The 14750-nt window shown below is 46.0% G+C and overlaps 1 protein-coding gene across 4 annotated transcripts in view; it reads left to right on the top strand.

Annotated features, from left to right (window-relative positions):
• The window catches only part of tmem63c (transmembrane protein 63C), a 400240-nt gene that overhangs the window by 199411 nt on the left and 186079 nt on the right, over positions 1 to 14750 (top strand). For all 4 annotated transcript variants that reach the window (XM_072567924.1, XM_072567925.1, XM_072567923.1 and 1 more), the window contains 2 exons: positions 1148 to 1221; positions 3038 to 3118. In XM_072567924.1, the coding sequence (XP_072424025.1) occupies positions 1148 to 1221; positions 3038 to 3118 (155 nt within the window). The remainder of the gene's footprint in view (positions 1 to 1147; positions 1222 to 3037; positions 3119 to 14750) is intronic.

Genomic DNA, 14750 nt, shown 5'->3' with positions numbered 1-14750 from the left:
TACATGCTGCTTGAGAGGTTGGTATAGGCAGGTACCCTTGAAACATTTAAGAAGCATATGGACGAGTACTTAAAATGCCAGGGCATAGGAGGCTATGGACTAAGTGCAGGGAAATGGAATTAGGATAGTTTAGTGTTTGTTGGTTGGCTTGGACATGGTGGGCCAAAGGGCCTGTTTCTGTGCTCTATTATGCATATTCAGATGTAGAACCTTTAGTTTTTTTTCTATTGTCTTTGTAATATCTAATTGTTGGTACAATGCCAGTTTTTTTTCTCTCTACCCCACTTGCCATTCCCTGACCCTCATTTCCATATTACTGTTTTCCTGTCGTGTCTCTATTCTTTGATCTACCACACCTTTCTACATTAGATCCCTTTCCGCTAGTATTTAGTTTTAAACCCTCACTCCTTCCCTTGTTATGCAATTTGTAAGAACGTGGTGCAGCTCCCACTTTCCCAGGACGGGTGTCAGTGACTCATGCGCTGGAACCCATTCCTCTCACCCTAGGCTTTGAGGCACAAACCTAGCCTGCCCAACCTTTCATCATAAAATAAGGGGGGGGGGACACAGTGGCTCAATGATTAGCACTGCTACCTCACAGCGCCAGGTACACAAGTTCAATTCCAGCCTAGGGCAACTGTCTGTGTGAAGTTTGCACATTTTCCCCGTGTCTGGTGGGCTTCTTCTGGGTGCTTTGGATTCCTCCCATAATCCAAAGATGTGCAGGTTAGGTGAGTTGGTCATGCTAAATTGCCCCTAGTGTTCAGGGGTGTGTAGGTTAGATGCATTAGTTAGGGGTAAATGTAGAGCAATGAGGTCTGGGTGGGTTACTCTTTGGAGAGTCGGTATGGACTTGTTGGGCTGAAGGGCCTGTTTGCACACTGTAGGGATTCTATAAACCCTCTCAGGTATGAATCTGGAAAACCTTCCCTGAACAGCTGTCAAACCCTTACATTCTTCCTTAAATGAGGTAATCAATAATGTGCACAGTATTCCAAATGCACTCTGAGGCTTGGTTTGGTTTTGGAGATCCCTGGGGAGTTGGAGTTTTTGATGTGGCTAGCCTGGATCTGTGGGAATTTTGGTTTGGTGTCTTCTGGAGGATTCAAGTTTTCTGTATTCTAACTGTGGTATTTCTCCTCTGTAGGTGGCCAGAACACTGATGATCTCACAAATCCCAAAGGACATCACAGACACAAATCTCATTATTAAACATTTCCAGTGAGTAATTAAGTTCTATATTTGTTCATAACCAGAGCAAGGCCTGAACAGAGGTTGCTGAGAGTGTACAGGTGTGGGTTAGAGTATCCATGTATTTGCAGTTATCTAGACTTTCACCGAGTTTCTTCAATAAAATCAGAAATAACTTGTTTATTGTAAACAAAGTAAGTCTAAAATAAGTGGAAAATGTGGTGAGCTACTAAGCTACTACTTAAATTTAAACCATATACTCTTATTCCCCAACATATATTCATACAATGCAGCTCTGCAGAGATCTTATACATTTTAAAAAAGCAAATGAATAAACACCCTGAGGTGGTGAAGGCTCTGACTTCAAAGGAGAAATAAAAGTTGAAATCAACTGTCCAGTTGATTTCCAGTCATCACCGTCACAATGTAGGATCGCCGGCATCTTCCAACCAGAATTAAAAACCAAAAGAACTGTGGATGCTGAAGATCAGAAACAAAAACAAACTGCTAGAAAATCTCAGCAGGTCTGGCAGCATCTGTGGAAAGAAATCAGAGTTAATTCTTTAGAATGAAGAACAAAGGTTCTGAAGAAGGGTCACTGGACCTGAAATGTTAACTCTGATTTCTCTTCACAGATGCTGCCAGACCTGCTGAGATTTTCCAGCAATTTCTGTTTTTGTTTCTTCAAACCAGGCTTCAGTTCAGATGAGAAATAACTAGAAATCTTGATATTTGACTTTACAATATTTCAGCCATGAGACATCTTTGCAGCTGATCCTGATTTAGGGTTTTCTGCTGTTTTTCAGAACAGTCAGAGACTGAACTCTCAAGTCTGGAGAACTTTCATCTACTGACTCACCTAGGCCAGTTGGAAAACACAGTAACTGGAGTCCAGAGGCTGTTCCTAAACAGCCTTCAGCACAGGGACCCTTCCACCAATTGACCTAGTAATTAAACAACGAAACTGAATGTAGCTGTCGGCCTTTCTGCCCTTTGAGCCTGTTCCATTCAATATGATCATGGCTGATCCTGTATCTCAACATCATATTTCTGCTTTCTCTCCATACCCATTGATGCCCTTAATTTTAAAAAAATCATTAATCTCTTTCTTGAATATATTTAGTGACTTGGCCTTCACAACCTTCTGTGGTGTGAAGGACTGCAAAGAAAGACCTTTGCACATATTTGTCCACTTTGGTTCTTGAGGGGCGCTAATCTCTCTCTAGTTACTCTTTTTCCTTTAATATACTTAAGGAATCTCTTTGGATTCATCCTAATCTTCTCAACCAAGACTATCTTGTGCCCCCTTTTCAACCTCCTGATTTGCTTCTTCAGTAAACTCCTGTATTTCCTATACACCTCCTGAGATTCCCTTAATCCCAGTTCCCTAGTCCTGAGACATGCCTCCTTTTTTCTGGTCAAAGCCTCAACATCTCTTGCCATCTAGGGTTCCCTGCCAACCTTGTCCTTCAACCCTCACAGGAACATATAGATCTTGAACTCTAGCTATCTTACGTTTAATGGCCTCCCACTTGCTGGAGGTCCCTTTACCTGCAAATAAACTATACCAATCAATCCCTGCAAGCTCCTGTCTAATTTCATCAAAATTCTTTTAGCTCCAGTTTTGAACTTGAATCTGTGGAAACATCAAACAATGATTAGTTGGGGTCTGTGATTTTATGCTTTTGTGCCTGTGTGACTGAGACAGATATTTGTTCAGGTCCATTCACTGTATTTCTATGGTATTCCAATGTACTGGATGAGTTTTTAGTAAGAAGATACCAAAGTTTTGCAAAGTGGAATGAAATATTGACAGCTTCTGATGTGGCTGTTTCTCTTGTTTCAGTGAAGCATACCCCAGTTGTACGGTGACAGATGTGCAATTCTGCTTTGATGTTCGAGCATTGATGAAACTGGACTCTGAAAGGTATCAAACAAGATGTGCCGAACATTGACAAGAACCCCGCAGTTACATTCAGCTGACCACTGAATCCATAGCAAAATACTGCACATGCTGAAAACCTGAAATGAAAACACAAAATACTGCAAATACCCAGCAGGCCAACACACCAGTTGCTGTATGTTTCTGTTTTTTATTCTAGTATTGTCACCCCAACTGGCCCACACATTCTGGATATTATTCTTTCTCCATGACTGGCCAACCAGACACCTTCCTCCATAATAAACCTATTAGACCCCTTTCTCCCTGAAAGTAAGCAAGTAAGTGGTGAGGAGGTGAAATCGTATGTGGGTCTTCACAGTAGGAGGATTCGAGTACAGAAGCAGGGATGTCTTACTGCAATTATAGAGTGCCTTGGTGAGACCATACTTGAAGTACTGTGTGCAGCTTTGACTCCTTATCTAAAGATGGATGTTCCGGGTAAGGAGGGATTACGACATAGCATTACCAGACTGATTCTTGAGATGGTGAGAATTCTTAATTCATTTTTAACAGCCTAACCAGTTTTATTTGTGGATGTGAGAATAATATTACTTAGCGTTTCTCTGAGATCCTTTGCATTCTTTTAAACTCCAGTGAATACAGTCCAAGCTCTCTTCAATCTCAGTACCACAAACTTTGCCCAATCTATGTGCACATTAAAGTCACCCATAATTGCAGCTGTGCCTTTATTCTAATTTCCTGCTTTTTGCCTTCCCCAATGTCACAACGACAGTTTGGGGTCTATGTACAATCCTCACTTCTATCTGCCTCTTTGGTTTGTTGAGCTCTACTCATACACATTCCACTTCACCAGAGCTAATATCCTTCCTCAAATTGTTGTAATTTACCTTTCAACCAACAACGCTACCCACCTCCTTTTCCTTTTTGTTGGTCTTTCAAAAAAGCTGAAATCAGTTCCCATCGCTGGTGACCTTATAACCTTTATAAATCCCAATTATATCATATTGTTCGTATCTGTTTGCGTGATTAATTCATTCACTTCATTGAGAATGCTCCATGCATTAAGATATAAGGCCTTAAGTCTTGTCTCTTTAACATTCTCGGCGCCCTTCATATTATATGAAAATAGATAAGTCCCCTGGGCCTGATGGCATTTATCCTAGGATTCTCTGGGAAGCAAGGGAGGAGATTGCAGAGCCATTGGCCTTGATTTTTATGTCCTCGTTGTCTACAGGAATAGTGCCAGAAGACTGGAGGATAGCAAATGTGGTTCCCTTGTTCAAGAAGGGGAGTAGGGACAGCCCTAGTAACTATAGGCCGGTGAGCCTCACTTCTGTTGTGGGCAAAGTCTTAGAGAGAATTGTAAGGGATAGGATTTATGAACATCTGGATAGGAATAATGTGATCAAGGATAATCAGCATGGTTTTGTGAAGGGCAGATTGTGCCTCACAAACCTTATTGAATTCTTTGAGAAAGTGACTAAGGAGGTGGACGAGGGGAAAGCAGTAGATGTGGTGTATATGGATTTTAGTAAGGCGTTTGATAAGGTTCCCCATGGTAGGCAACTGCAAAAAATACGGAGGTATGGCATTGAGGGTGAGTTGGAGGTTTGGATTAGGAATTGGCTGGCTGGAAGAAGACAGAGGGTAGTAGTTGATGGTAAAGATTCATCTTGGAGTGCAGTTACTAGCGGTGTTCTGCAAGGATCTGTTTTGGGACCATTGCTGTTTGTCATTTTTATAAATGACCTGGAGGAGGGGCTAGAAGGTTGGGTGAGCAAGTTTGCGGATGATACGAAAGTCGATGGAGTTGTTGACAGTGAGGAAGGATGTGTCAGGTTACAGCGGGATATAGATAAGCTGCAGAGCTGGGCAGAAATGTGGCAAATGGAGTTCAATGTGGATAAGTGTGAAGTAATTCACTTTGGTATGAGTAACAAAAAGATGGGGTACTGGGCTAATGGTCGGATACTTGGTAGTGTGGATGAGCAGAGAGATCTTGGTGTCCATGTACACAGATCTCTGAAAGTTGCCATCCAGGTAAATAGTGCGGTGAAGAAGGCATATGGCGTACTGGGCTTTATTGATAGAGGAATTGAGTTCCGGAGTCCTGAGGTCATGTTGCAGTTGTATAAGACTCTGGTGCGGACGCATCTGGAGTATTGTGTGCAGTTTTGGTCGCCATACTATAGGAAGGATGTGGAGGCACTGGAACGGGTGCAGAGGAAGTTTACCAGGATGTTGCCTGGTATGGTAGGAAGATCCTATGAGGAAAGGCTGAGGCACTTGGGGCTGTTTTCATTGGAGAAAAGAAGGTTTAGGGGTGACTTGATAGAGGTGTACAAGATGATTAGGGGTTTAGATAGGGTTGACCGTGAGAACCTTTTTCCACGTATGGAGTCAGCTATTACGAGGGGGTATAGCTTTAAATTAAGGGGTGGTAGGTATAGGACAGATGTTAGGGGTAGATTCTTTACTCAGCGAGTCGTGAGTTCATGGAATGCCCTGCCAGTAGCAGTGGTGGACTCTCCCTCTTTATGGGCATTTAAACGGGCATTGGATAGGCATATGGAGGATAGTGGGTTAGTGTAGTTAGGTGGGCTTGGATCAGCGCAACATCGAGGGCCAAAGGGCCTGTACTGCGCTGTATTTTTTCTATGTTCTATGTTCTATATGCAACAACATGTTATTTGCTGCAAATGGAGGCCGCTGATTCACGAGGTAAGTCTTTAAGAGAGAAATATATCTTCCTCGCAGCCTCCATTGTCCTCTCTCACCACTCCCACTGCTGCAGATGGATGACCTACCAGGGGAAAGCCACAGCAGCCAGGTTTCTGGCTCTGTGACTCAGAAGGGAAGGGGGAAGAATAGGAAAGCAATAGTGATAGGAGATTAAATGGTGAGAGGAACAGACAGGAAATTCTGTGGTCGCAAACGAGACTCCCGGATGGTGTGTTGCCTCCTGGGTGCCAGGGTCAGGGATGTCTCAGATCAAGTTTACAGAATTCTTAAGGGGTGGGAGAGCAGACAGATATCAGTATTTACTGTGAAAAAGGACATGGAAGATATAGAATGTAGGGAAATAGATGGCGACATCTTGAAAAATGTCCATATTACAGAGGAGGAAGTGCTGGATGTCTTGAAACACATAAAGTTGGATAAATACCCAAGACCTGATCAGGTGTACCCTAGAACTCTGTGGGAAGCTAGAGAAGTGATTGCTGGGCCTCTTACTGAGATATTTGTATCACCGATAGTCACAGGTGAGGTGCTGGAAGACTAGAGGTTGGCTAACGTGGTGCCACTGTTTAAGTAGGGTGGTAAGGAAAAACCAGAGAACTATAGACCAGTAAGTCTGACACGGTGGTGGGCAAGTTGTTGGAGGGAATCCTGAGGGACAGGATGTACATGTATTTGGAAAGGCAAGGACTGATTAGGGATAGAGATCAGAGTGGTGCTGGAAAAGCACAGCAGGTCAGGCAGCATCTGAGGAGCAGGAAAATCGACGTTTCAGGCAAAAGCCTTTCATCAGGAATGGAGGCATGGAGCCTCCAGGGTGGAGACATAAAATCCCCCTGATTAGGGATAGTCAACATGGCTTTGTGCATGAGAAATTATGTCTCACAAACTTGATTGAGTTTTTTGAAGAAGCAACAAAGAAGATTGATGAGGAAAGAGCAGTAGATGTGATCTATATGGACTTCAGTAAGGCGTTCGACAAGGTTCCATGGGAGACTGGTTAGCAAGGTTAGATGTCATGGAATACAGGGTGAATTAGCCATTTGGATACAGAACTGGCTCAAAGGTAGAAGACAGGGTGGTGGTGGAGGGTTGTTTTTCAGAGTGGAGGCCTGTGACCAGTGGAGTGCCACAAGGATTGGTGCTGGGTCCACTACTTTTTTGTCATTTATATAAATAATTTGGTTGCGAGCATAAGAGGTATAGTTAGTAAGTTTGCAGATTACACCAAAATTGGAGGTATAGTGGATAGCGAAGAGAGTTACCTCAGATTACAACAGAATCTGGACCAGATGGGCCAATGGGCTGAGAAGTGGCAGATGAAGTTTAATTTAGATAAATGCTAGGTGCTGCATTTTGGGAAAGCAAATCTTAGCAGGACTTATACAATTAATGGTAAGGTACTGGGGAGTGTTGCTGAACAAAGAGACCTTGGAGTGCAGGTTCATAGCTCCTTGAAAATGGAGTCGCAGGTAGATAGGATAGTGAAGAAGGCATTTGGTATGCTTTCCTTTATTGGTCAGAGTATTGAGTACAGGAGTTGGGAGGTCATGTTACAGCTGTACAGGACATTGGTTAGGCTACTGTTGGAATAATGCGTGCAATTCTGGTCTCCTTCCTATCGGAAAGATGTTGTGAAAGTTGAAAGGATTCAGAAAAGATTTACAAGGATGTTGCCAGGGTTGGAGGATTTGGTGTATAGGGAGAGGCTGAACAGGCTGGGACTGTTTTCTCTGGAGCATCGGAGGCTGAGGGGTGACTTTATAGAGGTTTACAAAATTATGAGGGGGATGGATAGGGTAAATAGACGAAGTCTTTTGCCTGGGGTGGGGGAGTCCAGAACTAGAGGGTATAGGTTTAGGGTGAGAGGGGAAAGATATAAAAGAGACCTAAGGGCAACGTTTTCTCGCAGAGGGTGGTACGTGTATGGAATGAGCTGCCAGAGGAAGTGGTGGAGGCTGGTACAGTTGCAACATTCAAAAGGCATTTGGATGGGTATATGAATAGGAAGGGTTTGGAGGGACATGGGCCGGGTGCTGGCAGGTGGGACTAGATTGGGTTCGGATATCTGGTCGGCATGGACAGGTTGGACTGAAGGGTCTGTTTCCATGCTGTACATCTCAATGAGTATGATTCTCTGTCGTGGTATACATCAGTACCAATAACGTAGGTAGGGAAAGGGAAGAGAACCTGAAAAGAGAATATAGGGAGTTAGAAGCTAGAAGGCAGGATAAGCAGAGTCGTAATCTCAGGATTACTACCAGTGCCACAGGCTAGTGAGTCTAGGAATAGAACACGAGTAAAACTGAACATTTGGCTGTAGGGCTGGTGTCGAAGAGAGGCCTTCAGATATGTGGATCATTGAGATACCTTCTGGGCAAGGTGAGACCTGTACAAGAAGGATGAGTTACACCTGAACTGGAGGAGCACCAATATCCTGGGCAGGTTTTCAGGAGCTCTTTGGGAGGGTTTAAACTAGATTGGAAGGGGGTTGGGACCCGGAGCTACAGATCAGATGATGGAGTAGGTAGTGAAAACCTGATACAGTATGCAGAGAGTCTGTGAGGATGGACAGTGAGTTGAGAGGGCAAAGGTGCAGTTAGTGTGATGGGTTGAAGTGTGTCTATTTTAATGCAAGAAGTATCAGGAATAAGGGTGATGAACTTAGAGCATGGAGCAGTATTTGAAATTATGATGCTGTGGCCATTACACAGAGTTGGATATCATAGAGGCAGGGATGGCTGTTGGATGTTCCAGGGTTTAGATGCTTCAAAAGGAATGGTGGGGCAGGTGAAAGAGGTGGGGGAGTGGCATTAAAAATCAGGGATAGTATCACAGCTGCAGAAAGGGAGGTCAAAGATAGGCAGGAGGCTGGAAGTACACAACAAGTCAGGCAGCATCAGGAGGTGGAGAAATTGACATTTCGGGTGTAACCCCTCTTCAGGACTCTTGCAGAAAGGGAGGTCGTTGAGAAGGGTTTGTCTACATAGTACGGGTCAAAGTCAGGAACAGGAAAGGAGCAATCACTTTATTGGGAGTTTTCTACAGCATCCCCCCCCCCCCCCCCTGCCAATAGCATCAGAGACACAGAGGAGCAGATTGGGAGGCAGATTTTGGAAAGGTGCAGAAGTAACAGGATTGTTGTCATGGGTGACTTTAAACTTCCCTAATATTGATTGGAACCTCCTTAGTTTAAATAGTTTCGATGGAGCAGTTTTTGTCAGGTGTATCCAGGAAGGATTCCTGACTCAATATGTGGGATTAGCTGACTAGAGGGAAGGCCATATTGGATTTGGTGCTTGATGAGAAACCAGGCCAGATGTTAGATCTCTTGGTGAGAGAGCATTTTGGTGATAATGATCACAACTCCCTGACCTTTACTAAATTCCTGGAGAGGGATATGGGCAGACGTTATGGGAAAGATTTTAATTAGAGGAGGGGGAATTATAATGCTATTAGGCAGGAACTGGGGCACCTAAATTGGGAACAGATGTTCTCAGAGAATTGCACCACAGAAATGTAGAGGTTATTTAGGGAGCACTTGCTCTTAGTCCTGGACAGCTGTGCCCCACTGAAGTAAGGAAGGGATGGTAGGGTGAAGGAACCTTGGGTGACAAAGGATGTGGAACATCTAGTCAAGAGGAAGAAGGAAGCTTACTTTAGGTTGAGGAAGCAAGGATCTGACAGGGGTCTAGAGGGTTACAAGGTAGCCAGGAAGGAACTGAAAAATGGACTTAGGAGTGCTCAAAGGGGACATGAATAAGCTTTAGTGGGTAGGATTAAGGAAAACCCTAAGGCAGTTATGTGAGGAGCAAGAAGATGGCCAGAGTGAGGGTAGGGCCGATCAGGGAGATTGAGGAAACTTGTGCCTGGAGTTGGAGGAGGTGGGGAGGACCTTAATGAACACTTTGCCTTGGTATTCACTCAGTGAAAGAGACCTTGACGTTTGTGAGGGCAGCATGGAACAGACTGATATGCTCAAACATGTTGATGTTAGGGAGGAGAATGTGCTGAAAACTTTGAAAAACATTAGGATAGATAAGCACCCTCGGCTAGATGGGATATCCCCAAGGTTACTACAGGATGTGAGGGAAGAGATTACTGCACCTTTGGCGATGGACTTTGCATCCTCACTGTCCAGTGGAGTAGTGCCAGATGTTTGGAGTGTAGCAAATGTTATTCCCTTGTTCAAGCAAGGGTATAGGGATAATCCTGGGAACTACAGACCAGTCAGTATTATGTCTGTGGTGGGCAAATTATTGGAGAGGATTTTGAGAGACAGGATTTATGATGACTTGGAAAACCATAGTTTAATTAGAGGTAGTCAGCGTGGCTTTGTGAGGGCCAGGTCATGTCTCACAAACCTTATTGAATTCTTTGAGGATGTGGCAAAACATATTGGTGAAGGTAGAGACGTGGGTGTGGTGTACATGGATTTTAGCAAGGTGTTTGATAAAGTTCCCCATGATAGGCTCATTCAGAAAGTAAGGAGGCATGGGTTTACATGGAAGTCTGGCTGTCTGAATACAGAATTGGCTGGCCTACTGAAGACAGAGAGTGGTAGTAGATGGAAAGTATTCAGCCTGGAGTTTGGTGACCAGTGGTGTTCCGCAGGGATCAGTCTGGGACTGCTGCTCTTTGTGATTTTTAGAATTGACTTGCATAAGGGAGTAGAAGGTGGATTTATAAGTTTGCCGATGACATGATGGTTGGTGGTGTGGTGGACAGTGTGGAGGGCTGTTATAGGTTGTAATGGGACATTGACAGAATGCAGAACAGGGCTGATAATTGGCAGATGGAGTTCAACCTGAAAAAGTGTGAAGTGACTCATTTTGGAAGGTTGAATTTGAATGTAGAATACAAGTTTAAAGGCAGGATTCTTGGCATTATGGATGAAGAGAGGGATCTTGGGGTCCATGTCCATAGATTACTCAAAGTTACCACCCAGGTTGAGAGGATTGTTAAGAAGGCGTATGGTGTGTTGGCTTTCATTAGCAGGGGGATTGAGTTTAAGAATCATGAGGTTATGCTGAAGCTCTGTACAGCCCTGGTTAGACCACACTTGGAATATTGTGTTCAGAGAGGGTGCAGAGGAGATTTACCAGAATGCTGCCTGGACTGGAGAACATGTCATATGAAGAAAGGTTGAGCGAGCTTGGGCTTTTCTCATTGGCGTGAAGAAGGATGAGAGGTAACTTGATAGAGGTGTACAAGTGTTGAGAGGCAGAGATAGAGTGGATAGCCAGAGACTTTTTCCCATGGCAGAAATGTCTATCACGAGGGGCATAATTTTAAGGCAATTGGAGGAAGGTTTAGGGGAGATATCGGAGATAGGTTCTGGACACAGAGAGTGATGGGTGTGTGGAATTCACTGTCAGCAGTGATAGGGTAAAAACAATGACTGCAGATGCTGAAAATCAAATACTGGATTAGTGGTGCTGGAAGAGCACAGCAGTTCAGGCAGCATCCAACGAGCAGCGAAATCAACGTTTCGGGCAAAAGCCCTTCATCAGGAATAAAGGCAGTGAGCCTGAAGCATGGAGAGATAAGCTAGAGGAGGGTGGGAGTGGGGAGAGAGTAGCATAGAGTACAATGGGTGAGTGGGGGAGGAGACGAAGGTGATAGGTCAAGGAGGAGAGGGTGGAGTGGATAGGTGGAAAAGAAGATAGGCAGGTAGGACAAGTCAAGGAGACAGGAACTGAGCTGGAAGTTTGGAACTAGGATGAGGTGGGGGAAGGGGGAATGAGGAAGCTGTTGAAGTCCACATTGATGCCCTGGGGTTGAAGTGTTCCGAGGCGGAAGATGAGGCGTTCTTCCTCCAGGCGTCTGGTGGTGAGGGAGCGGTGGTGAAGGAGGCCCAGGACCTCCATGTCCTCGGCAGAGTGGGAGGGGGAGTTGAAATGTTGGGCCACGGTGCGGTTTGGTTGATTGGTGCGGGTGTCTCGGAGATGTTCCCTAAAGCGCTCTGCTAGGAGGCGCCCAGTCTCCCCAATGTAGAGGAGACTACATCGGGAGCAACGGATACAATAAATGATATTGGTGGATGTGCAGGTGAAACTTTGATGGATGTGGAAGGCTCCTTTAGGGCCTTGGATAGAGGTGAGGGAGGAGGTGTGGGCACAGGTTTTACAGTTCCTGCGGTGGCAGGGGAATGTGCCAAAATGGGAGGGTGGGTCGTAGGGGGGTGTGGACCTGACCAGGTAGTCACGGAGGGAACGGTCTTTGCGGAAGGCGGAAAGGGGTGGGGAGGGAAATATATCCCTGGTGGTGGGGTCTTTTTGGAGGTGGCGGAAATGTCGGCGGATGATTTGGTTGATGCGAAGGTTTGTAGGGTGGAAGGTGAGCACCAGGGGCGTTCTGTCCTTGTTACGGTTGGAGGGGTGGGGTCTGAGGGCGGAGGTGCGGGATGTGGACGAGATGCGTTGGAGGGCATCTTTAACCACGTGGGAAGGGAAATTGCGGTCTCTAAAGAAGGAGGCCATCTGGTGTGTTCTATGGTGGAACTGGTCCTCCTGGGAACAGATACGGCGGAGGCGGAGAAATTGGGAATACGGGATGGCATTTTTGCAAGAGATAGGGTAGGAAGAGGTGTAATCCAGGTAGCTATGGGAGTCGGTGGGTTTGTAAAAAATGTCAGTGTCAAGTCGGTCGTCACTAATGGAGATGGAGAGGTCCAGGAAGGGGAGCGAGGTGTCAGAGATAGTCCAGGTAAATTTAAGGTCAGGGTGGAATGTGTTGGTAAAGTTGATGAATTGCTCAACCTCCTCGCGGGAGCACGAGGTGGCGCCAATGCAGTCATCAATGTAGCGGAGGAAGAGGTGGGGAGTGGTGCCGGTGTAATTACGGAAGATCAACTGTTCTACATAGCCAACAAAGAGACAGGCATAGCTGGGGCCCATACGTGTGCCCATGGCTACGCCTTTGGTCTGGAGGAAGTGGGAGGATTCAAAGGAGAAATTGTTAAGGGTGAGGACCAGTTCGGCCAAACGAATGAGAGTGTTGGTGGAAGGGTACTGTTGGGGACGTCTGGAGAGGAAAAAATGGAGGGCTTGGAGGCCCTGGTCATGGCGAATGGAGGTGTAGAGGGATTGGATATCCATGGTGAAGATAAGGCGTTGGGGGCCAGGGAAACGGAAGTCTTGGAGGAGGTGGAGGGCGTGGGTGGTGTCTTGAACGTATGTGGAGAGTTCCTGGACTAGGGGGGATAGGACAGTGTCAAGGTAGGTAGAGATGAGTTCAGTGGGGCAGGAGCATGCTGAGACAATGGGTCGGCCAGGGTGGTCAGGCTTGTGGATCTTGGGAAGGAGGTAGAACCGGGCAGTGCGGGGTTCTCGGACTATGAGGTTGGAAGCTGAGGGTGGGAGATCTCCTGAGGTGATGAGGTTCTGTATGGTCTGGGAGATGATGGTTTGGTGATGGGGGGTGGGGTCATGGTCGAGGGAGCAGTAGGAAGAGGTGTTCTCGAGTTGGCGTTTGGCTTCAGCGGTGTAGAGGTCAGTGCGCCAGACTACCACTGCGCCCCCTTTATCCGCTGGCTTGATGGTGAGGTTAGGATTGGAGCAGAGGGATTGGAGGGCTGCGCGTTTGGACATTTAAACGACTCTTGGATAGATACATGGATGCTAATAAAATGAAGGGTATGTAGGTTAGTTTGATCTTAGAGTAGGAGAAAAGTGCGGCACAACATCTATGTACTATGTTCTAACACCGCTGGTTACAGATCTCCAGACAGAAAAACACGCTTCCACTGTTACTCTCTGTCTTCTATGACTAAGCCAGTTCTGTATCCATTCTACCACCTGGCTGAGCTCATTTCCCAACACCAGGTCTAATATGGCCCCTTCCTGAGTTGGACTATTTACACCGCCCCGTGGCCCAACATTTCAACTCCCCCTCCCACTCTGCCGAGGAGATGGAGGTCCTAGGCCTCCTCCACTGCCGCTCCCTCACCACCAGACGCCTGGAGGAAGAACGCCTCATCTTCCGCCTCGGAACATTTCAACCCCAGGGCATCAATGTGGACTTCAACAGTTTCCTCATTTCCCCTTCCCCCACCTCACCCTAGTTCCAAACTTCCAGCTCAGCACTGTCCCCATGACTTATCCGGAGTTGTCCTACCTGCCTATCTCCTTTTCCACCTATCCACTCCACCCTCTCCTCCCTGACCTATCACCTTCATCCCCTCCCCCACTCACCCATTGTACTCTATGCTACTTTCTCCCCACCCCCACCCTCCTCTAGCTTATCTCTCCACGCTTCAGGCTCACTGCCTTTATTCCTGATGAAGGGCTTTTGCCCGAAATGTCGATTTCAAAGCTCCTTGGGTGCTGCCTGAACTGCTGTGCTCTTCCAGCACCACTAATCCAGAATCTGGTTTCCAGCACCTGCAGTCATTATTTTTTACCTCTATTTACATAATACTCTGGAAAACCCTTCTGGATGCTCCTTACAAATTCTGCTCCATCCAGACCTCTAACACTAATTGAACCCAGTCAGTGTTGGGAAAACTAAAATCTCCTATAACCACCACCCTGTTGCTCCTACATTTTTCCATGACCTCTCTACAGGTTTGTACCTCTATCTCATGCTCGCTGTTAGGAGGCCTGTAGTACAGCCCCAACATTGTTACTGCACCCTTCCTATTTCTGAGCTCTGCCCATATTGCTTCACTGTTCGAATCCTCTATATTGCCCTCCGTCAGCACAGCTGTGATATCCTCTTGTCCAGTAATGCAACTCCTCCACCCCTTTACCTCCCCTCCCTATCCCGGAAGCATCAAAATCCTGGGATATTTCGTTGCCAATCATGCCATTCCCTCAACTAAGTCTCAGTAATAGCAATAACGTCATACTGCCAGGTACTAATCCAAGCCCTAAGTTTATCTGCCTTACCTACTATACTTCTCGCATGAAAATAA

This window comes from Chiloscyllium punctatum, chromosome 4 (genome assembly GCF_047496795.1).
Source record: "Chiloscyllium punctatum isolate Juve2018m chromosome 4, sChiPun1.3, whole genome shotgun sequence".
NCBI classification, from domain to species: Eukaryota; Metazoa; Chordata; class Chondrichthyes; order Orectolobiformes; family Hemiscylliidae; genus Chiloscyllium; species Chiloscyllium punctatum.
Note: the sequence above shows the minus strand (reverse complement) of the source record. Positions and strands in the feature narration are given on the sequence as shown.